Genomic DNA, 24,745 nt, shown 5'->3' on the forward strand with positions numbered 1-24,745 from the left:
AGGAGACTTCACATCATTGAGAAGATATATGATATCTTCCTGCAAAAAGTTACATTTTCTGCTGTGTACTAACCATTTTTTTTTTGTACACAAAAGAAAGCGTTCTTCAATAAGTACCTGTAGATTACGAGAAAATCATAAATAAGAAACTTCCTGGCAGATTAAAACTGTGTTCCGGACCGAGACTCGAACTCGGGACCTTTGCCTTTCGCGAGCAAGTGCTCTACCATAATCATAAATAAACTGTACTGTATAGCACCATTTCATAACTCCCATGGTCCTTAGGAAACTAAAGGAATAAAAATGTGGTGCCATTCTTTTAGTTACTGCCAGTTTGGATTGCATCACATATCCTTACTTTTGTAAAACCTATGTTACAAATCAGTATAAACATTACTATGTGCACTCATCCTATATCATATCCAGAGCTATCTGTCTGCCCAGAGCACTGTTGTTGCAGTGTATAACACAAATGTGCAGGTGTGTTGTGACTGCAAATTAAAAACTGTGATCCTCACAGAGGCTACAGACACTGGTACTTCTCTGACAAACACCAGTTTTAAAAGTAAACATGTTGAAACCTTGCTAGTACAAATTGCAAAACATTGCATCTCAAAGCCATAAACATTTAAGAATTTGGGAATTTGGCTGCCTATGATGACCACTGCTTCTCGACGTTGGTGCGCGCTCTCTCTCTCTCTCTCTCTCTCTCTCTCTCTCCCTCTCCCTCCCTCCCCCCCCCCCCCCCAAGTCCCTCTCTGTCCCCTCCCACCTGTCTGTCTCTGCAGGATACCAAATTTTACACAATTACTGCTCTAAAGAAGGCCTGGTGCAAAATTTCACATCTTCTAAGAAGCAGGTAAAGGCTGCGTATGGTTGCCCTGTGTTGTGTACATAGTTCCGCCTAGTCAGCGCGTACACAACTTTCCCACTAGAGTGCGGCGCCCCGCTACCCACAACAGCACAGGTGCAGCGCTCATCTGTCTCCGCACTACGAGATGGCGCTGCCTTAGAGACGGACCAAATTCTGCTTCCGCCGATCCACGTATTAATATGTAACGCAGCCAATGAGATTGCTGCTAAAGTAGAACCTTTTCTCCTCGCGGATCACACTCGCGCAGTGATACATGAACGCGCGAGGTATTAAAATGAGTGTACAGACCTCCAATCAGTCAGTCTGCATTTGTCTGCACCAGTCTGCATTAGCCTGTACCAGTCTACAGTCAAGTTTCAGTCTGCGCCTAATAAGATTACCATATTCCTGTACATAGCCATGAAGATAAATGAATAGACACTTTGTCAAGTATCAGAGATATGTAAGAATAAGATTAACGTACCAAGACCAAAGGAACTTCTGATTGTCAATTGTAAATAGCATCCAGAATTAAGTTAAGTAAGGTTTATGATTGTTATTATTTTAATAAATGTGTGTGAAAATTAATCAAGTTCTGTTTAAAGTTGGTCACCGTCAATCTGCTACTGTAAGCGTGCAAATGACATTTCTATCGTCTGACCTAACGGCAGAAGATAAACACAACTAACAGGCTTGCTTAGCATTGGATATTTAAAACAGTAAACAGTAAGAAAATAAATTTAAAAAGTATCCTCCAGAATAAAGACCAACAGTTTAACCTACAGAATGTCAGACTCACCAAGTGGGTCAGCTTCTGGGTATGAGGCAGTCGCAGCTCCAACAGTTTGTGACATCTTGCGGAGAGCATATAGATGACGTGTGAGGTGACGCCTTGCCACAGGTGTACCTTACGCAAGTACGGGGCATTCATGAAAGTCCGTATCACCTCCCGCTCATTCGTGCTACATCTGCAGGAGTCCGAGTCACAGTGCTTTGATACCCTGCAACATGGTAATATACTGACAGTTCATTCCTGAATAATATCCCCAGCAAGTCAGAGAGAGAATCTGTCAAAACCCCACAGTAGCCTGGTTTAGCTACTATAATAAAAGTTATGTTTCACATGAAATCAGAAGCAAATAGATACAAAAGCTAAGCAATAACAAAAAAAGGTGCCAAACAGATGAGATCAACATTAACATTAACTTTAGGACATACTGGCTCCAATGATGGTAGAAAGGAAACATCATTTACAGTTGAAACTTCCTGGCAGATGGAAACTGTGTGCCGGACTGAGACTAACCCAGGACCTTTGCCTTTCGCAGGCAAGTGCTCTACCACTGGCGGAATTAAAGCTGTGAGGACGGGGCGTGAGTCGTGCTTGGGTAGCTCCCCCGGTAGAGCACTCGCCTGCGAAAGGCAAAGGTCCCGAGTTCGAGTCTCGGTCCGGCACACAGTTTTAATCTGCCAGGAAGTTTCATATCAGCGCACACTCCGCTGTAGACTGAAAATTTCATCATTTACAGTTGTTTTATTTTTCATACTTTTATTTAACCTCGCTAAATCGACGCTAAGAGTCTTTAAATTTTGGTGGTACACATCGTGCGAGAGGACTGATGTGTATCCCTACGTCTTCCTACAGATGAATGATACTTGCAACCGAAAATTATAAAATAAGATGTCATAGATGAGAGCGGTGATATTATGTTTGTTTTGTGGTTTTAGGGCGCACAACTTCAATGGTCATTAGCGCCCTGACTACGTTAAGAATGAACCGCGAGGCACAAGTTTAAAACAACAACTAAAAGGGAAAACACGATAAAAGACAGACTGACAGGCATAGGATTAAAAAACAGCATCATCAAATGTCCTTAGAGAGGTTTGTCAAATTGATAAAACGAAGAACACGAGCAGCTGCTCGTGGGTCATCCGCTAAAATGGCATCTAAAGTACATGGCAGGTTAAGATCTAGACGCAGTGTGTTAAAATCCGGACAGGACATTAAAATGTGGCGGACTGTCAGCAATTGCCCACATGGGCAGAACGGCGCCGGCGCAGCTGTTAGCAGATGGCGATGGCTGAACCGGCATTGTCCAATGCGTAACCGGGCCAAAACGACCTCCTCCCGCCGAGAAGGGCGGGAGGAGGACGTCCAAGCCGCGGGAAGAGGTTTCAAGGCCCGAAGCTTGTTGTCTGTAAGTGCAGCCCAATCGGCATGCCACAGCGATAAAATGCGCCGACAAATAACCCTGCTACAATCTGATGAAGGGACACAACAAGAAGCTGTCCGAGGATGGAGGACTGCAGCCTTGGCCGCGGCATCTGCAGCTTCGTTCCCAGGGATACCGACATGGCCAGGGACCCACACAAAGCTAACCGGAGAACCGACGTCCACCAGCTGCTAAAGAGAGCGTTGGATCCGGTGCACGAAAGGGTGAACCGGATACGGATCACTGAGGCTCTGGATGGCGCTCAGGGAATCGGAGCAGATGACATAAGCAGAATGTCAGTGGCGGCAGATGTAAAGAACAGCCTGGTAGAGGGCAAAGAGCTCAGCTGTGAAGACCGAACAATGGCCATGGAGCCGGTATTTGAAACTTTGTGCCCCGACGATAAAAGAACACCCGACCCCGTCATTGGTCTTTGAGCCATCTGTATAAAGGTCATATTAATGAACTTCGAACGAAGTTCAACAAAACGGGAGTGGTAGACCGAACCGGGGGTAACCTCTTTTGGGAGCGAGCTGAGGTCAAGGTGAACGCGGACCTGAGCCTGGAGCCAAGGTGGCGTGTGGCTCTCGCCCACTCGAAAGGTTGCAGGGAGTGAAAAATTAAGGCGTTGAAGGAGGCGACGAAAGCGAACTCCAGGGGGTAGCAGGGCAGAGACATACAACACGTATTGACGGTCGAGAGAGTCGTCAAAAAAGGAACAATAAGACGGGTGGTCGGGCATTGACAGTAGCCGACAGGCATACCGACAAAGCAGTATATCGCGCCGGTAGGTGAGTGGCAATTCGCCAGCGTCAGCATGAAGACTCTCTATGGGACTAGTATAAAACGCTCCGATCGCAAGTCGTAAACCCCACCCCGATGTTGTATGGAGTTGAGGCGGCGTAAGATGGATGGCCGTGCAGAGGAGTATACGAAGCTCCCATAATCCAGCTTGGAGCGGACGATCGACCGATATAGACGAAGTAGGACGGTTCGATCCGCTCCCCACGACATACCACTGAGAACACGGAGGACATTTAAAGAACGGGTACAACGGGCAGCCAAATATGACACATGTGGAGACCGGCTAAGTTTCCTGTCGAATGTAAGACCTAAAAATTTTGTTGTCACCACGATTGGGAGAGCAACGGGACCGAGTCGTAAGGACGGTGGGAGAAACTCTTTGTAGCGCCAGAAGTTAATACAGACCGTCTTCTCGGCAGAAAAACGGAAGCCATTGGCGACACTCCAGAAGTAAAGACGGTCAAGAGAACGCTGAAGACAGCGCTCCAGGACACGTGTACACTGCGCGCTGCAATAGATGGTAAAATCGTCCACGAAAAGGGAGCCTGATACATCAGCTGGGAGGCAATCCATTATTGGATTGATCGCGATGGCGAAGAGAGCGACGCTCAAAACTGACCCCTGTGGCACCCCATTCTCCTGGCGAAAGGTGTCTGACAGGACAGAACCCACACGTACCCTGAACTGTCGATCAATTAAAAAGGAACGAATAAAAAGAGGGAGGCGACCGCGAAGGCCCCATGTATGCATGGTGCGGAGAATGCCCGCCCTCCAACAGGTGTCGTAAGCCTTCTCCAAATCAAAGAACACAGCCGCGGTCGAGCGCTTCCGCAAGAAGTTATTCATAATGAAGGTCGACAAGGTAACCAGATGGTCAACAGCAGAGCGGCGCCTACAAAATCCACATTGTACATTGGTAAGTAGGTGTCGAGACTCGAGCAGCCAAACCAATCGAGAGTTAACCATTCGCTCCATCACTTTACAGACACAGCTGGTAAGCGAGATGGGTCGATAACTGGAAGGCAAGTGCTTGTCCTTCCCCAGCTTAGGAATCAGGACAACAATAGACTCGCGCCAGCATGCGGGAACATGTCCCTCAATCCAGATGCGATTGTAAGTACGAAGAAGAAAACCTTTACCCGCAGGAGAAAGGTTCTTCAGCATCTGAATATGAATAGAATCAGGCCCTGGAGCAGAGGACCGTGACCAGGCAAATGCGTTTTCGAGTTCCCGCATGGTGAATGGGGCATTATAACTTTCACGATTCGGGGAGCGGAAGTTAGGTGGCCTAGCCTCCTCTGCCTGTTTGCGGGGGAGGAAGGCAGGGTGGTAATGAGCGGAGCTCGAAACCTCGGCGAAAAAGCGGCCGAAGGCATTGGAGACATCCTCAGGGGCCACAAGGACGTCATTCGCGACCGTCAAGCCAGAAACGGGTGAGTGGACCTTAGTGCCAGATAGCCGGTGCAGGCTACCCCAGACAACAGAAGAAGGAGTAAAACTGTTGAAGGTGCTTGTGAAAGCAGCCCAGCTGGCTTTCTTGCTTTCTTTAATAATACGACGACACTGAGCACGTAATCGTTTATATTTGATACAATTCGCCACTGTAGGGTGGCGTTTAAAGGTGCGTAAAGCACGTCGACGAGCAGGTAAAGCGTCTCTACATGCTGCGGTCCACCAGGGGAACAGTACGCGACGTGGAGAAGAAGTAGGGTGAGGGATGGAATATTCAGCAGCAGCGAGAATGACTTCCGTGAGGTGTGCGACCTGACGATCGTAGCTTGTGTAGGTTTGGTCCTGAAAGGTCGCCCTGGAAGAGAAGAGCCCCCAGTCTGCCTTGGAGATGGTCCAACTAGAGGAGCACGGAGAGGGGGTATGCTGCAGGAGATGGATAACACACGGGAAGTGGTCGCTCGAATATGTATCAGAAAGTGCATACCACTCAAACCGGCGTGCAAGTTGGGGAGTACATATAGAGAGGTCTAAATGGGAATAGGTGTGAGATGTGTCCGAAAGAAAAGTAGGGGCGCCATTATTGAGGCAGACAAGATTGAGCTGGTTGAAAAGGTCTGCTAACAGGGAGCCCCTCGGGCAGGATGCGGGAGAGCCTCAAAGGGGATGGTGGGCATTGAAGTCTCCAGTTAACAAAAATGGTGCAGGTAGCTGAGCAATAAGTTGCATCATGTCTGCCCTGGTAACGGCAGATGACGATGGAGTGTAAACGGTACAAATGGAAAATGTAAAAGTGGGGAGAGTAATGCGGATGGCAACTGCCTGCAGGCCGGTGTGCAACGTGATGGGATCGTAGTAAATATCATCCCGGACCAGCAACATAACCCCTCCATGAGCCGGGATACCTACCACAGGGGGTAGGTCAAAACGCACAGAGGTGTAGTGTGCCAAGGCAATTTGATCGCATGGGCGTAGCTTCGTTTCCTGGAGGGCTACGACGAGCGGACGGTGCAAGCGGAGCAGCAACTTCAAGTCCTCTCGGTTGGAGCGAATGCTGCGAATATTCCAGTGAATAAGTGCCATCGTAAGAAGAAAAGGAAGATGAAAGAAGGAGTCACCTCGAAGGCCGCTGAGGGCCTGGCTTCGAGCGAGCACTGCCGCCGCTATCAGTAGGCGGACAGTCATCATCCATTGGGTCTATAGGTTCATCGGCCATCTTGGGAAGATGGCCGGGAGGGGGAGCTTCCTCCGCCGGTCAACGGCCAGATGTTCGGCTACCAGCGGTGCGGCCAGGCGAAACGGATGACGGCCTGGGGCGGCAACCGCTGGGTGGCGGAGGAGAAGAAATGCGCCGTGGCAGAGAAGGAGAACTGTGCTTCCTATGAGCCTTCTTGGAAGGACGTTTGGTGGAAGTACCGGTCGAAGGCTGGGAGGTCGAGGTACATAGGAAGTCTGCACGGGACGGTTCCTTCTTGAAGGCCCGTGCATCTGACTTCTGGGTCTTCGTCTTAGCAGGAGCTGATGAAGGGGCTGGTGTCTGTGGGGTGATGGGAGGAAGAGGAGACGTCGACCACGCGATCTTAGCACTGGCCGAACGGACGACCATGGTGCTGAAGGTCAGATCGCATGTCTGGGTTGCCACCTCCCTGGTAGTCCGAGGAGAGGCGAGGACAGTACTGTATTTCCCCGCTGGGAGCAGCGTGAGCTTCCTACTAGCCAATAGCTTGCGAGCAGCCGAGGTGGGCACTTTCTCTTTGACCCGAATTTCTTGGATACAGCGTTCTTCCTTATAGACAGGACAGTCGCGGGAGGATGCTGCATGGTCACCCTGACAGTTCACACAACGAGGAGACGGAGGTGGACAGTCACCCTCATGGGCATCCCTGCCACAAGTGACACATTTAGCCGCATTGGAACAAGACTGTCGAGTGTGATTGAAACGCTGACACTGGTAGCAGCGCGTAGGTGTCGGGACATAGGGGCGAACAGAAATAACCTCGTAGCCCGCCTTGATGCGCGATGGCAGCTTAACACTATCGAAGGTCAAGAAAAGTGTCCGGGTCGGTACAAGGTCATTGTTGACCTTTTTCATGACCCTATGGACAGCCGTCACGCCCTGCTCAGCGAGGAAAGATTGAATCTCCTCGTCAGTCAATCCGTCGAGGGAGCTAGTATAGACTACACCACGAGACGAATTCAAAGTTCGGTGAGCCTCCACCCGGACAGGGAACGTGTACAGGAGTGTGGCCCAAAGCAGTTTTTGTGCCTGAAAGGCGCTCTCAGTTTCTAGTAATAAGGTACCGTTACGCAACCTGGTACAAGATTTGACAGATCCGGCTATGGCATCTACGCCCTTCTGGATAACGAAAGGGTTGACAGAGGAAAAATCCTTTCCGTCCTCAGATCGAGAAATGATGAGGAACTGTGGGGCAGGCGGTAGTACTTTTGTCACTGGTGGCTGGTCATGTTTCCGTTTTTGGGCAGAAGTCGAGAGAGATGGAGTGAAATCCATTGCGGAGGAATCCTCCATGATTGCCAGCGTCTCCGATGGCGCGCTCCTTCCTTGTGGGGACCCTCTCAGAGGGCACTCCCGCCTTAGGTGAATGTTTACACCTCAGGTCACACCTCCCGAGAAACAGACGGAGGGACCAATCGGCATGGTCAGAAGGTATCAGCTCAGGCAATCACCCCTCCCCAGGCCTGGCCTTTACCAGGGGGTACGCGCGTGCCTTACATGTCTACCCAGGGCGGGGAATTACGCGTTACCCCGTCACCGGCTACACGTGCGAACGCGTGGGTCGGCCTTCAGGCGCACACAGGGAGGAAGGAAGAAGAGGAAAAAGGAGAGAGAGAGAGAGAGAGAGAGAGAGAGGGAGAGAGAGAGAGAGAGAGAGGACAGACTGTCTCAAACGCTGAGGCGGAGACCAGAGAAGGCAAGGAGAAGAAGGCAATGAGAAGGCAAGGAGAGGAAGGCAATGAGAAGGCAAGGAGAAGAAGGCAATGAGAAGGCAAGGAGATTTTGCAAGAGAAAGAGTAAGGAAGACAGTGAGGTGGAGAAGAGCAAAGAAAGGAACCAACCAAAGGTAGGAAGAAACGAGAAGTGAAAAAGCAAAATGACCGCAAATTGAGGTCGTGGAACCGTCCGTCTCCGGACGCAGGCGCTAACTACCCCCGTGAGGGGGAGGAACTCCTTTTAGTCGCCTCTTACGACAGGCAGGAATACCGCGGACCTATTCTAATCCTCGGACCCGCAGGGGGGGTGATATTATGTGGTGTTGTCATCTTTATCTGCATATTGCGAATGCTACTGAAGGAAGACGCAGATCTCCAATACGGAACAGTAATAGCAGGAACTTCCCGAAAGCAAATATCTGCTCAGATGTGGGAATATAAGTTCCTCGGAACACTGGCCTGCCTCGGAGATGCGCTCAGATCTGAAGTGTAGGAACAAACAATTGAAGGTTGTCAAGAAAAGAAAATTATAATCTTCATTCTTTCTGATTCCAAGTTTGGACATGATACACTACTAAAAAAAAAAAAGTGGAGAAACTATTCTTGAAAGCAATGCGGGAACAGAAAGATCAGATGTCTGACAAGCACAAAAAGGCACGGCAGTCGAGAATCAAAGGTAAAGGAGAGCCAAATTATATTGAACATCAACACACTCAAGGTAAGAAGCATTCCTTGTAATGTAGCTATGTTTCAGATGCAATAAAAAAATCATCAAAACTTACATGATATAGTGAAAAACTTTATAATCATAGTAATAAATACTGCTCGAATAGTAGTAGTGGGAAGAAAGAAAACAAATGAAGGGAAATTAGTGTTTAACTTCCTGTTGACAATTGCATCATTAGAGATGGAGCTAAAGTTCAGATAAATGTGCAAGAGTATTTATTGCCTTTGTGCACTGGCAAAGTTTTTGGAGACTGTCCACCGAACCTTTTCTTTAGCTTTTTGGGCTTTTTCATAACACTCTTCTAGGCATATGTATTCACCTGCAAGAAGAGCAACACTGGTTATGAATGTTATAATTTCAGTTTTAAGTTAAATACTGAAAGTGGGTTGCTGGCACCCACCTATGTTTCTGGGTTTAATGAAATTGCTACTCACCATATAGCAAAGGTGCTGAGACATGATAGGCACAATAAAAAGATTCACACAATCATAGCTTTCGGCCATTAAAGCCTTTGTCAGCAGTACACACACACACACACACACACACACACACACACAAAAGCGCTAGCAACTTGCACACATGTCTGCAGTCTCAGAGCTGAAACTGCACAGCAGTGTAGGTTTCAGGTCTCCGAGACTGCAGACGTGTCTGTAAGTTGCGCTTGCGTGAGAGTGTGTGTGTACTGCTGACAAAGGCCTTAATGGCTGAGAGCTATGATTGTGCGAATCTTTTTATTGTGCCTATCGTGACTCAGCATCTCCACTATATGGTGAGTAGCAACTTTCCTTCTCTTGTATTGTTACATTCTGTTCTGGATTTTCCATTGGAGCCATTGATAGTGAGAAGGCCAAATATCTCACAAAATAAGCATCAAATGAAAAAACTACAAAGAATGAAACTCGTCTAGCTTGAAGGGGGAAACCAGATGGCGCTATGCTTGGCCCACTAGATGGGTCTGTCATAGGTCAAACAGATATCAACTGTATTTTTTAAATAGGAACCCCCATTTTTTATTAAATATTAGTGTAGTACATAAAGAAATATGACTGTTTTAGTTGGACAGCTTTTTTCGTTTTGTGATAGATAGCGCAGTAATAGTCACAAACGTATAAGTACGTGGTACCACATAACATTACGCCAGTGCAGACAGTATTTGCTTCGTGATACATTACCTGTGTTAAAAAGGACCGTTTACCAATTGCGGAAAAGGGCGATATCGTGTTGATGTATGGCTATTGTGATCAAAATGCCCAATGGGCATGTGCTATGTATGCTACTCGGTATCCTGGATATCATCTAAGTGTCTGGATCGTTAGCCAGATAGTCACTTAAGGGAACAGGAAGTGTTCAGCCACATGTTAAACGTCAATCATGACCTGCAACAAATGATGATTACTAAGTAGGTGTTTTAGCTGCTGTCGCAGCTAATCCTCACATCAGTAGCAGACAAATGTATGGTGTGGTATTATGGGAGGAAGGACAATTGGCCCCCATTTTATCGATGGCAATCTAAATGGTGCAATGTATGCTGATTTCCTACGTAATGTTCTACGGATGTTACTACAAGATGTTTCACTGCATGACAGAATGGCGATGCACTTCCAACATGATGGATGTCCGGCACATAGCTCACTTGAGGTTGAAGCGGTATTGAACAGCATATTTCACGACAAGAGGATTGGTTGTCGAAGTACCATACCATGGCCCACACATTTACCGGATCTGACGTCCCCGGATTTCTTTTTGTGGGAAAAGTTGAAGGATATTTGCTATCGTGATCACCCGACAACGCCTGACAACATGCGTCAGCGCATTGTCAATGCATGTGCGAACATTATGGAAGGCGAACTACTCGCTGTTGAGAGGAATGTCATTACACATATTGCCAAATGCATTGAGGTTGACGGACATCATTTTAAGCATTTATAGCAATAATGTGGTATTTACAGGTAATCAGGCTGTAACAGCATGCGTTCTCAGAAATGATAAGTCCACAAAGGTACATGTATCACATTGGAACAACTGAAATAAAATGTTCAGAGGCACCTATGTTCTGTATTTTAATTTAAAAAACCTACCTGTTGCCAACTGTTCGTCTAAAATTGTGAGCCATATGTTTGTGACTATTACAGCGCTATTTATCACAAAGTGAAAAAGGTGGTCCAACTAAAACATTCATATTCCTTTACATACTACACGAATACGTAAAAAAAATGGGGTTCCTATGTAAACAAATGCAGTTGATGTCTGTTAGACTTATGGCAGCACCATCTAGCAGGCCAACCATAGCAGCATCTGGTTTCCCCCCTTCAAGCTAGACAAGTTTCGTTCTTTGTAGATTTTTCGTTTGACACTTATTTCGTGAGATATTTGGCCCAGTCATGATCAATGGATATATAAAAAACAAAGATGCTGTAACTTACCAAACGAGAAAGCGCTGGTATGTCGATAGACACAATAAAAAACACACACACAAAATCCAAGCTTTCGCAACCCAAGGTTGCTTCATCAGGAAAGAAGGAAGGAGAGGGAAAGATGAAAGGATGTGGGTTTTAAGGGAGAGGGTAAGGAGTCATTCCAATCCCGGGAGCGGAAAGACTTACCTTAGGGGAAAAAAAAGGACAGGTGTACACACACACACACACACACACACACACACACACACACACACACACACACCCGCACATATACAGACACAGGCAGACATATGTAAATGCAAAGAGGTCGGGCAGAGATGTCAGTCGATGCGGAAGTACAGAGGCAAAGATGATATTGAATGGCAGGTGAGGTACGAGTGGCAACAACTTGAAATTAGTGGAGGTTGAGGCCTGGTGGGTAACGGGAAGAGAGGATATATTGAAGGGCAAGTTCCCATCTCCGGAGTTCTGATAGGTTGGTGTCAGTGGGAAGTATCCAGATAACCCGGACGGTGTAACACTGTGCCAAGATGTGCTGGCCGTGCACCAAGGCATGTTTAGCCACAGGGTGATCCTCATTACCAACAAACACTGTCTGCCTGTGTCCATTCATGTGAATGGACAGTTTGTTGCTGGTCATTCCCACATAGAAGGCTCCACAGTGTAGGCAAGTCAGTTGGTAAATCACGTGGGTGCTTTCACATGTAGCTCTGCCTTTGATCGTGTACACCTTCCGGGTTACAGGACTGGAGTAGGTGGTGGTGGGAGGGTGCATGGGACAGGTTTTACACTGGGGCCGGTTACAAGGTTGGAGCCAGAGGGTAGGGAAGGTGGTTTGGGGATTTCATAGGGATGAACCAAGAGGTTACGAAGGTTAGGTGGACGGCGGAAAGACACTCTTGGTGGAGTGGGGAGGATTTCGTGAACGATGGATCTCATTTCAGAGCAGGATTTGAGGAAGTCGTATCCCTGCTGGAGAGCCACATTCAGAGTCCGATCCAGTCCCGGAAAGTATCCTGTCACAAGTGGGGCACTTTTGGGGTTCTTCTGTTGGAGGTTCTGGGTCTGAGGGGATGAGGAAGTGGCTCTAGCTATTTGCTTCTGTACCAGGTCGGGAGGGTAGTCGCGGGGTGCGAAAGCTGTCTTCAGGTTATTGGTGTAATGGTTCAGGGATTCAGGACTGGAGGAGATTCGTTTGCCACAAAGACCTAAGCTGTAGGGAAGGGACCATTTGATATGGAATGGGTGGCAGCTGTCATAATGGAGGTACTGTTGCTTGTTAGTGCGTTTGATGTGGACAGACGTGTGAAGCTGGCCATTGGACAGATGGAGGTCAACGTCGAGGAAAGTGGCATGGGATTTGGAGTAGGACCGGGTGAATCTGATGGAACCAAAGGAGTTGAGGTTGGAGAGGAAATTCTGGAGTTGTTCTTCACTGTGAGCCCAGATCATGAAAGTGTCATCAATAAATCTGTACCAAACTTTGGGTTGGCAGGCTTGGGTAACCAAGAAGGCTTCCTCTAAGCGACCCATAAATAGGTTGGTGTATGAGGGGGCCATCCTGGTACCCATGGCTGTTCCCTTTAATTGTTGGTATGTCTGGCCTTCAAAAGTGAAGAAATTGTGGGTTAGGATGAAGCTGGCTAAGGTAATGAAGAAAGAGGTGTTAGGTAGGGTAGCAGGTGATTGGCGTGAAGGGAAGTGCTGTATCGCAGCGAGGCCCTGGATGTGCAGGATATTTTTGAATAAGGAAGTGGCATCAATGGTTACAAGGATGGTTTCCGGGGGTAACAGATTCGGCAAGGATTCCAGGCGTTCAAGAAAGTGGTTTGTGTCTTTGATGAAGGATGGGAGACTGCATGTAATGGGTTGAAGGTGTTGATCTACGTAGGCAGAGATACGTTCTGTGGGGGCTTAGTAACCAGCTACAGTGGGGCGGCCGGGATGTTTGGGTTTGTGAATTTTAGGAAGTAGGTAGAAGGTAGGGGTGCGGGGTGTCGGTGGGGTCAGGAGGTTGATGGAGTCAGGTGAAAGGTTTTGTAGGGGGCCTAAGGTTCTGAGGATTCCTTGAAGCTCCGCCTGAACATCTGGAATGCGATTACCTTGGCAAACTTTGTATGTAGTGTTGTCTGAAAGCTGACGCAGTCCCTCAGCCACATACTCCTGACATTCAAGTACCACGGGCGTGGAACCCTTGTCAGCCGGAAGAATGACGATGGATCGGTCAGCCTTCAGATCACAGATAGCTTGGGCTTCAGCAGTGGTGATGTTGGGAGTAGGATTAAGGTTTTCCAAGAAAGATTGAGAGGCAAGGATGGAAGTGAGAAATTCCTGGAAGGATTGGAGAGGGTGATTTTGAGGAAGAGGAGGTGGGTCCTGCTATGACTGAGGACGGAACTGTTCCAGGCAGGGTTCAATTTGGATAGTGTCTTGGGGAGTTGGATCATTAGGAGTAGGATTAGGATTATTTTTCTTCGTGGCAAAGTGATATTTCCAGCAGAGACTACGAGTGTAGGACAGTAAATCTTTGACGAGGGCTGTTTGGTTGAATCTGGGAGTGGGGCTGAAGGTGAGGCCTTTGGATAGGACAGAGGTTTTGGATTGGGAGAGAGGTTTGGAGGAAAGGTTAGCTACTGAATTGGGGTGTTGTGGCTCCAGATTGTGTTGGTTAGAATTTTGAGGTTTTGGGGGGAGTGGAGCTGTAAGTGGGAGATCGAGTAGATGGGAGAGACTGGGTCTGTGTGCAATGAGAGGAGGTTTAGGTTTGTTGGAAAGGTTGTGGAGGGTGAGTGAGTTGCCTTTCTGGAGGTGGGAAACCAGGAGATTGGATAGTTTTTTGAGGTGGAGGGTGGCATGCTGTTCTAATTTGCGGTTGGCCTGTAGGAGGATGCTCTGAACAGCCAGTGTGGATGTGGGAGAGGAAAGATTGAGGACTTTGATTAGGGATAGGAGTTGATGGGTGTGTTCATTGGCTGAGTTGATGTGTAGGTGAAGGATTAGGCGGGTGAGGGCTATGGATTGTTCAGTTTGGAACTGGTATAGGGACCGATGGAAAGAAGGGTTACAGCCAGAGATGGGAACTTTAAGTGTGAGGCCTTTGGGGGTAATGCCAAATGTCAGACAAGCCTGAGTAAATAAAATATGGGAGCAGGATCTGGCTAGGGCGAAGGCATGTTTGCGGAGGGAATGTAAATAAAACTTAATGGGGTCATTGTGGGGATGTTGTGAGGGTGACGTGGTATTTAGAAGGTGGAAAGTGTAACATGAGGCTAAAATGAAAATAAAAGTAAGAATATATGGGGAGAGATAAAGGTGAACTAGAAAGCAACTGGAGATCTGGTGTGAAAAGTCGAAAAAATGTTGGTTAAAGCTGAGCTTTGTTGATCCTGTGGTGAATTTAGGTTGGTAAACAATGATGTGCACAAAGGTTAGGTAGTTGTGTTGGCTCCAAAACACGTTAAAGGGTGGAGAAATTCAGGAAAATTTCGAAAAAACTGCGTGTAAATGTATTAAAAGGACTGGTTATGTGGTGGCAGATTATGAAAATGAGACTAACAATTGTCTGACGAAGAAATAATAACGTTAAAACCTGTGGGAAGCTTCTAAAAGAAGGATGGGTGATGTGGGAAAAACGGGAATGGAAATAAAGCGAAAGTTGTTAGAACTAGCCGAAATGGTTGTTTAATAGGTGAAAGGAACTGAAGCTGTGAAACAGTATTCACGAGGTTACACGAGAAATGTTTGTTAACTGGGAACGGTGCATTTTATAGCAGCAGTAGTGTTGAAAGCAGTAATTTGTCTGATATTTCCCTGACATGTTCGAAATTCCCTGAGTTCCAGAACTTGTGGCAACCATGAACGTGGACAACACCCCTAAAGCTACCTCTACTTTTGTTAATGACTCTTCATCCAAGATAACATGACACACTGCATCTTTCCGACCAGGAAATCCATAACTTTCAAGATGTCGTGTAAGAAGAAAAGTACAAGTCATATTTCATATGATCAGTGTTTTCAGAATTCGGGCTATTTGGCTGGCACGGGGCTGGTCGTTCTGTTTGAGATACCTTTTATGCTTTAACTCAGAATATGTTCTAAGATTCTGCAACAGATCTATATGAATGATAGTGGATAGTAGCTTTGTGGATCAATACCGCTAGCCTTTCTGTAGACGGGTGTAGCCTGCACTTCCTTTTGACTACAGGGTATGGCACTTCGATTAATTTTAAATTTTAACAGTTCTTTCTTATCATTATAGTATTAGTGTAAGTAATCTTGGCAGTGATGTGACAACTGGGCTAGTAGTCACGGATCTTTGTTTGCAAAAGAACATCCAGTATCCTCAAGTTCAGCAACTATAACAAAAATTTGTTCACAACAATCTTTATTTTTTATACATTTATCATTCCGTAGTAATATTATTTAAACCCCACTTCCTACCATCAGTATAATATTTCTGTTTTTAATATGTTTGAAGATATTAATAACAATAACATCCCAGGTCATACCTCTATATTCATGCAGGTATCACAATATTATGACAATTATAATCTCGGTGACTGTACGGAACAGCCACCACATTGACAGTGTGGGAGCATAATCAATGACTTTCATCATCTTCTTCAATACTGCCACTTTGTTTTTTTCCACATTTTATTACACTTACAAAAAATTCTGGAATTCTATTCACAAGATTTTTCTATGCTTACCTTTTACTTATTGTGCATAGTCTCCTTCAAAAAAATCTCCTCCACAGCTGATACACCATTCCTAATACTGTTTCCACTTGCGGGAGCAGTCTTGGCACACCTCTTCCTGGATGCAAAGCACCATCTGTGAATTTTCTTTTATCTCATCTATCATTGAGAATCTTCATCCTTTCAATGGGTTTTCAACTTTGGAAATACAAAAGTGTCCACAGGGACCAGGTCTGAAGATTACAGAGAATGAGACACCCCAGTAATTTCATTTTTGTGGTCTTGACTCATGGGACAAATCTGGTGGCAATATGATGCATTCCAAGACTCTTGTCTCAGGATTTTGTGACAATTCAGCTGAAATATAACCCTCTTTTTTTTTTTTTTTTTTGTCAATCTCTTTGACAGTCATTGATTCGCAAGCAGAATTTCATTGGCGTTTCTGACATTTGTGACACTGAGTACAGCTTAAGCACTAATCATTGCAGACTTCCTCCACATCATTTTGGTGTATCTCTGTAAAGGTTTTCTTGAGTTTCGCACAAAATTTAATGCAGATGTGTAGCTCCTCTAACTCTGCCATCTCAAAATTCGCAAACTGTGTGACAACGTTCAACTTGGTACAGCACTGATCAATAACTAACAGAGAAACAACAATGAAACTTCAAGCAGTTACATATTAAACACAGGAATGTGCAGGACACTAACCACATTTCGCTCCAACATACCATGGTGCAAAATTATGAATGTTCCAGAATTTTTTGAACAGACATCGTATTTCAGCTTGCATTGTTAATCCATGACCTTCCAGAATTTTCTAAAGCTACATCAGATTACAAAGGAGGGTAAGAAATATACGAGTAGGTACACACATTAAGAAAAGGGGAGGGTGGGGAGAAAGAAATACGTGGGTTGGAACTTAAATAGTGGCAACTATTTATTGGTTGGTTGGTTGTTTTGGGGAAGGAGACCAGACAGCGAGGTCATCGGTCTCATCGGATTAGGGAAGGACGGGGAAGGAAGTCGGCCGTGCCCTTTGAAAGGAACCATCCCGGCATTTGCCTGGAGCGATTTAGGGAAATCACGGAAAACCTAAATCAGGATGGCCGGACGCGCGATTGAACCGTCGTCCTCCCGAATGCGAGTCCAGTGTCTAACCACTGCGCCACCTCGCTCGGTCAACTATTTATTCACAACCGATACAAAAGAGTTACATGTTTGCACCTGTTACTGTCCTTCAAAGTAGTCACCAGCGTTGTGTAGAACCCATTTCCAGCAATGTGGAAGGCATAGTATACTGTTGGCAGAGCGTATTCTGTTATGGTGCAAATGGAGTGGTCTACTGCCTGTCGAATCTCTGGAACAGTTCTGAAGCAAATGCCACAAAGTGGTTCCTTAATCTTTGGAATCAAATCAAAGTCACAAGGACTTAAGTCCGGGGAGTATGGTGGATGGTACAGTACTTCCCAGTCCCACTGACCGAACAGAGCAGTCACAGCTTGCGCTGTATGCGACCGCACATTGTCGTGCAAAATGATGGGTGGTTTGTGCGGGAAGTGTCGCCACTTCTTTCGCAAAGCTGGTAGCAGGTGATGCTCCAAAAACAAACAAATACTGTGCATTGACGGTCTGCCAATGAGGAACGTAATGTGTTACGATAACACCTTCACAGTCGTACAGAAGAATCACCATAACTTCCACCATACTGGGGCTCTGATGCACTTTCGACTTTCGCGGCGACCCTTAATGATGCCATTCATTGTATTGGCGTTTCAGTTTTGGCTCGTACGATGTGGCCCATGTCTCATCCAGTGTTGTGATATGGCATAAGAAAGCCTCTCCTTTTTGCTAATAGTGCTCCAAGTGCGTCTGAGCAGCGTCTTAATCCATTTCTGCGTTTCTGTTAAGTCATACGGAACTCATCTTGATGCAATTTTTCACACACCCAGGTATTCCTTCAGGGTGAGGAGTACAGTCGTATGCGCTAATCTGGTTTTGTGGGCGAGCTCAGAAATCGTATGGCAACGATCACTGTCCACTAAAGCAGCAACAGGATGCCCTACTTCTTCAGAGACACTAGGAAGACCTGCCTGATGCATGTCTGCCACAGTTTGCCGACCTTCGTTGAAGGCTTTTCCCCGCTGTGCCAATGTTCTGTACGGCCTCTGGCACATTGAATCTTGATCCAATTCTGTTGTTCCTGTTTTGAAAACATAGTGACACTATTACATTAGACCGCTCGTTCACAAGTGACTGTTTCCCTCGATTGTGTGCATGTTGGTGACATCGAACGGGTGAGTCCATTTGCTCGGAGGTCCATGCGGCTTTTCGCGGATGATGCTGTAGTATATAGAGAAATTGCAGCATTAGAAAATTGTAGTGAAATGCAGGAAGATCTGCAGCAGATAGGCACTTGGTGCAGGGAGTAGCAACTGACCCTTAACATAGACAAATGTAACGTATAGCGAATACATAGAAAGAAGGATCCTTTATAGTATGATTATACGATAGCGGAACAAACACTGGCAGCAGTTACTTCCGTAAAATATCTTGGTGTATGCATGCGGAACGATTTGAAGTGGAATGATCATACAAAATTAACTGTTGGTAAGGTGGGTGCCAGGTTGAGATTCATTGGGAGAGTCCTTAGAAAATGTAGTACACCAACATAGGAGATGGCTTACAAAACACTTGTTCGACCTATACTTGAGTATTGCTCATCAGTGTGGGATCCGTACCAGGTCGGGTTGACAGAGGAGATAGAGAAGATCCAAAGAAGAGTGGCGCGATTCGTCACAGGGTTATTTGGTAAGCGTGATAGTGTTATGGAGATGTTAAGCAAACTCGAGTGGCAGACTCTGCAAGAGAGGCGCTCTGCATCACGGTGTAGCTTGCTGTCCAGGTTTCGAGAGGGTGCGTTCCTGCATGAGGTATTTAATATATTGCTTCCCCCTACTTATACCTCCCGAGGAGATCACGAATGCAAAATTAGAGAGATTCGAGCACGCACGGAGGCTTTCCGGCAGTCGTTCTTCCCGTGAACCATACGCGACTGGAACAGGAATGGGTGGTAATGACAGTGGCACATAAAGTGCCCTCCGCCACACACTGTTGGGTGGCTTGCAGAGTATAAATGTAGATGTAGATGTAGAAATAGGTATATCAACAACGTGTGCCATCAGCGACAATAGTAGATTCCACTGCATACAGTCTCCTCAGCAGTGTTGCCACTATTTAAGTTCCAACATATGTATCACTACGCATACTGGTTCAGAAATGACACAGGGTACAAGAGTAATAATGAAATAGACAATTTTTCATTGCAGAATCTACACATCACACCAATCTAACAAATATATTGAATCCAAAATAGATTTCAGCTCCTTTGTAACATTCTAAAAGTGGGAAGCACTTAATATAAAACGATAATACTCCAACAATCTTGAATAACCTGACTGACTGCTGAAATCCAAATTTTACCACACCAGTGTCACAAAATAAGTAATAAAGATATCACCCTATAATGCGGTACTGTATTTCTTGAAAGAACAAATCACATGTATGTATTATTACATTTCTTACCCAATATGGTATTCCTTGTTATGCCACAACTTCCGAACCTTGTACAGTCTTCTCCAACGATGGCACACGTTCCGTACCACATCTATTAGCTCACTGAAGGACAAGTGAGAGAAAATCATTAACAGTACCTCATCAGGCAAATCATCAATGCTCACACGCATCTCTGTGACATCTTCACCAGCAATGTGGCTTTTACCACTACGCTCAGAGCCTGAAGCCATTTTGCTGTCGAGTCTTCCTTCCGATGGTTGTGAGTTGGGACGTTTTGGGGGAGAACTTGTCATGTGGCTGTCTATCTGACATGCTTGCAAGTACTGAAAACAGAGAAAAAAAAAAAATCAGCATTGTGAACCAGGATTTGTTTGAATATATAGATATCAGCTAACGCCAATAATGTTAACCCAATAACAGCAACAGCAGGACAATATCACACGATGGCCGTCTTTGGAATCATTTGTTACGAGTGAAAATATTTAAGGGCGAGTTAACAATGCGACACCACACCGAATGACTGGTGACATCATCAGTGTGACAAAAATATGAACCTTAATAAACAATCGACAGTTTACATTACAAACGACATGACAGCATCAGCAAATTAAATCTGAAGAATAAACAGTATCACCATTGGCACAGAGGTTTGGGTCAGCAATGTTGCTCTTATTAATTTCTTCATACATACTAAAAACTTGAAAAAAATCAGACCATAGCAAGAAAATAGTGCTCTTTATCAGTGTTTTAAATTTAAGTATGGTATGCAGAATACAAACAAAAAAGGCTACAACGAAAATGTGTGCAGTAACTAGACAAACTCAGGACCTTTGCCTTTGGTGGGCAAGTGCTGTACCAACTTCAGCTACCCAAGCAGAACTCTTGACCTGTCCTCACAGCTTTACTTCCACCAACATTTGCTCGTGGAGGGAACAGGTGCAGAGTTCAAGTCTCGGTCCAGCACACAGCTCTGATCTGCTGGGAAGTTTCGTATCGTTGCACATTCCTCTGCAGAGTGCAAAACTCCATCTCTAAAAGATCACGACATTCGTTGGCTTTGCCAACTTCCACCCAAACTGCCACCTTCCTAACCAACCTAGACCTCATGCTATACCACTGGCCAATCTGTCATCAAAAACTCTGTATAACAGAAAGCAGAATCTTCTCCTCATGGCACTATCACTGGCTTTGCTACCTCTCAACAAACTTCAGCTTCCAACCTAAACTTCACGTCTGCTATACAACAGGAAAAGTTGTCGCAGCAACCTCAACTACAAGATTTCAAGATTTACCCCCCCTCCCCCTCCCCTCCCCCAAGTAGGAGCACTACCTGCACTACAGTTATTAAGGTCTACAGCTGAGTCAGTGAAATAACTTCCCTGACAGATACTCTGTGCTCGGCAGTGCTTCTTCGTGCTCCTACCTCGATCCATCACGTTACACGATTTTGTATGTGTCTCTGTGTCAATGTCCCAGTATTGCCACAACTCTATAGTGGACTACTGTTTCACCTGCTGCCGTTTCCACTTTGGAGTTGGAAGCTGGCAAAAGCTCTGTCAGAATTTCTGCACCCCAACACAAATATAAACAATCACTTGATTTTTGGCCATATTTTAACTCATTTTATTTTTGTTAAGTATTTAACACTCAATTTGGAAGCTAGAAAGTTTTAGAGCAATCAGGCAAAACTTTGCCAAATACATATTTTTCTGTTTATATATCGACAGTTGCTTATTTTACGATATTATACCTCAAAAATAGCAGCCTGTAAAACAGATTATCATCTTTTATTCTTGTTTTGCCCTCCCTCCCCCCATGAACCATGAACCTTGCCATTGGTGGTGAGGCTTGCATGCCTCAGCGATACAGATAGCCGTGCCGTAGATGCAGCCACAACAGAGGGGTATCTGTTGAGAGGCCAGACAAACATGTGGTTCCTGAAGAGGGGCAGCAGCCTTTTCAGTAGTTGCAGGGGCAACAGTCTGGATGATTGACTGATCTGGCCTTGTTACACTAATCAAAATGGCCTTGCTGTGCTGGTACTGCGAACGGGTGAAAGCAAGGGGAAACTACAGCTGTCATTTCCCCCAGGGGCATGCAGCTTTACTGTATGGTTAAATGATGATGGCGTCCTCTTGGGTAAAATATTCTGGAGGTAAAATAGTCCCCCATTCGGATCTCCGGGTGGGGACTACTCAGGAGGACGTTGTTATCAGGAGAAAAAACTGTCGTTCTATGGATTAGAGCAAGGAACGTCAGATCCCTTCATCGGGCAGGTAGGTTAGAAAATTTAAAAAGGGATATCAATAGGTTAAAGTTAGATATAGTCGGAATTAATGAAGTTCGGTGGCAGGAGGAACAAGACTTCTGGTCAGGTGACTACAGTGTTATAAATACAAAATCAAATAGGGGTAATGCAGGAGTAGGTTTAATAATGAATGGTAAAGTAGGAATGCGAGTAAGCTACTACAAACAGCATAGTGAACACATTATAGTGGCCAAGATAGATATGAAGCCCACGCCTACCACAGTAGTACAAGTTTATATGCCAACTAGCTCCGCAGATGATGAAGAGATTGATGAAATGTATGATGAGATAAAAGAAATTATTCAGATAGTGAAGGGAGACGAAAATTTAATAGTCATGGGCGACTGGAACTCGATAGTAGGAAAAGGAAGATAAGGAAACGTAGTAGGTGAATATGATATGGGAGTAAGGAACGAAAGAGGAAGCTGCCTGGTAGAATTTTGCACAGAGCATAACTTAATCATAGCTAACACTTGGTTCAAGAATCATAAAAAAAGGTTGTATACATAGAAGCCAGGAGATACTGGAAGGTCGCAAATAGATTATGTAACGGTAAAACAGAGATTCAGGAACCAGATTTTAAATTGTAAGGCATTTCCAAGGGCAGATGTGGACTCTGACCAGGATCTATTGGTTATGAACTGTACATTAAAACTGAAGAAACTGCGGGAAAGATTGACAAGAATGGGGGAAAGAAATACAGTAGAAGAAGAATGGGTAGCTTTGAGAGGCGAAATAGTGAAGGTAGCAGAGGATCAAGTAGGTAAAAAGACGAGGGCTAATAGAAGTCCTTGGGTAACAGAAGAGATAATGAATGTAATTGATGAAAGGAGAAGATATAAAAATGCAGTAAATGAAGCAGGCAAAAAGGAATACAAACATCTCAAAAATGACATTGACAAGAAGTGCAAAATGGCTAAGCAGGGATGACTAGAGGACAAATGTAAGGATGTAGAGGCTTATCTCACTAGGGGTAAGATAGATACTACCTACAGGAAAATTAAAGAGATATTTGGAGAAAAGAGAACCACTTGTATGAATATCAACAGCTGTGATGGAAACCCAGTTCTAAGCACAGAAGGGAAAGCAGAAAGGTGGAACCAGTATATAGAGGGTCTATACAAGGGCGATGTACTTGAGGACAATATTCTGGAAATGGAAGAGGATGTAGATGAAGATGAAATGGGAGATGCGATACTGCGTGAAGAGTTTGACAGAGCACTGAAAGACCTGAGTCGAAACAAGGACCCGGGAGTAGACAACATTCCATTAGAACTACTGACAGCCTTGGGAGAGCCAGGCCTAACAAAACTCTACCATCTGGTGAGCAAGATGTATGAGACAGACTTCAAGATGAATATAATAATTCCAATCCCAAAGAAAGGAGGTGTTTACAGGTGTGAAAATTACTGAACTATCAGTTCAATAAGCCACGGCTGCAAAGTACTAACGCGAATTCTTTACAGACGAATGGAAAAACTGGTAGAAGCCAATCTTGGAGAAGATCAGTTTGGATTCCGTAGAAATGTTGGAACACGTGAGGCAATACTGAACCTACGACTTATCTTAGAAAATAGATTAAGGAAAGGCAAACCTATGTTTCTAGCATTTGTAGACTTAAGAGAAAGCTTTTGACAATGTTGACTGGAATACTCTCTTTCAAATTCTGAAGGTGGTAGGGGTAAAATACAGGGAGCGAAAGGCTATTTACAATTTGTTTTCAAATTCTGAAGGTGGTAGGGGTAAAATACAGGGAGCGAAAGGCTATTTACAATTTGTACAGAAACCAGATGGCAGTTATAAGAGTAGAAGGGCATGAAATGGAAGCAGTGGTTGGGAAGGGAGTGAGACAGGGTTGTAGCCTCTCCCCGATGTTATTCAATCTCTATATTGAGCAAGCAGTGAATGAAACAAAAGAAAAATTTGGAGTAGGAATTAAAATCCATGGAGAAGAAATAAAAACTTTGATGTTCGCCGATGACATTGTAATTCTATCAGAGACAGCAAAGGACTTGGAAGAGCAGTTGGATGGAATGGACAGTGTCTTGGAAGGAGGCTATAAGATGAACATCAACAAAAGCAAAATGAGGATAATGGAATGTAGTCGAATTAAATCGGGCGATGCTGCAGGAATTAGATTAGGAAGTGAGAGGCTTAAAATAGTAAATGAGTTTTGCTGTTTGGTGAGCAAAATAACTGATGATGGTCGAAGTAGAGAGGATATAAAATGTAGACTGGCAATGTCCAGGAAAGAGTTTCTGAAGAAGAGAAATTTGTTAACATTGAGTATAGATTTAAGTGTCAGGAAGTCATTTCTGAAAGTATTTGTATGGAGTGTAGCCATGTATGGAAGTGAAACGTGGACAATAAATAGTTTAGACAAGAAGAGAATATAAGCTTTCGAAATGTGGTGCTACAGAAGAATACTGAAGATTAGATGGGTAGATTGCATAGCTAATGAGGAGGCATTGAACAGAATTAGAGAGAAGAGAAATTTGTGGCGCAACTTGGCTAGAAGAAGGGATCGATTGGTAGGGCATATTATGAGGCACGAAGTGATCACCAATTTAATATTGGAGGGCAGCGTGGAGGGTAAAAATCATAGAGGGAGACCAAGAGATGAATACACTAAACGGAATCAGAAGGATGTAGGTTGCAGGAGGTACTGGGAGATGAAGAAGCTTGCACAGTATAGAGTAGCATGGAGCTGCATCAAACCAGTCTCAGGACTGAAGACCACAACAACAACATTCTT

At 45.1% G+C, this 24,745-nt stretch overlaps 1 protein-coding gene across 2 annotated transcripts in view; it reads right to left on the reverse strand.

The window, feature by feature from the left end:
* LOC124552532 (F-box/LRR-repeat protein 7-like) overlaps positions 1-24,745 on the reverse strand; it is a 134,554-nt gene that overhangs the window by 89,069 nt on the left and 20,740 nt on the right. For both annotated transcript variants that reach the window (XM_047126847.1, XM_047126846.1), the window contains exons 2-3: positions 19,692-20,005; positions 1,653-1,854 (exon numbers count right to left, since the gene is read on the reverse strand). In XM_047126847.1, coding sequence (XP_046982803.1) covers positions 1,653-1,854; positions 19,692-20,005 — 516 coding nt within the window. The remainder of the gene's footprint in view (positions 1-1,652; positions 1,855-19,691; positions 20,006-24,745) is intronic.

Source organism: Schistocerca americana, chromosome 10, assembly GCF_021461395.2.
Source record: "Schistocerca americana isolate TAMUIC-IGC-003095 chromosome 10, iqSchAmer2.1, whole genome shotgun sequence".
NCBI lineage: Eukaryota > Metazoa > Arthropoda > Insecta > Orthoptera > Acrididae > Schistocerca > Schistocerca americana.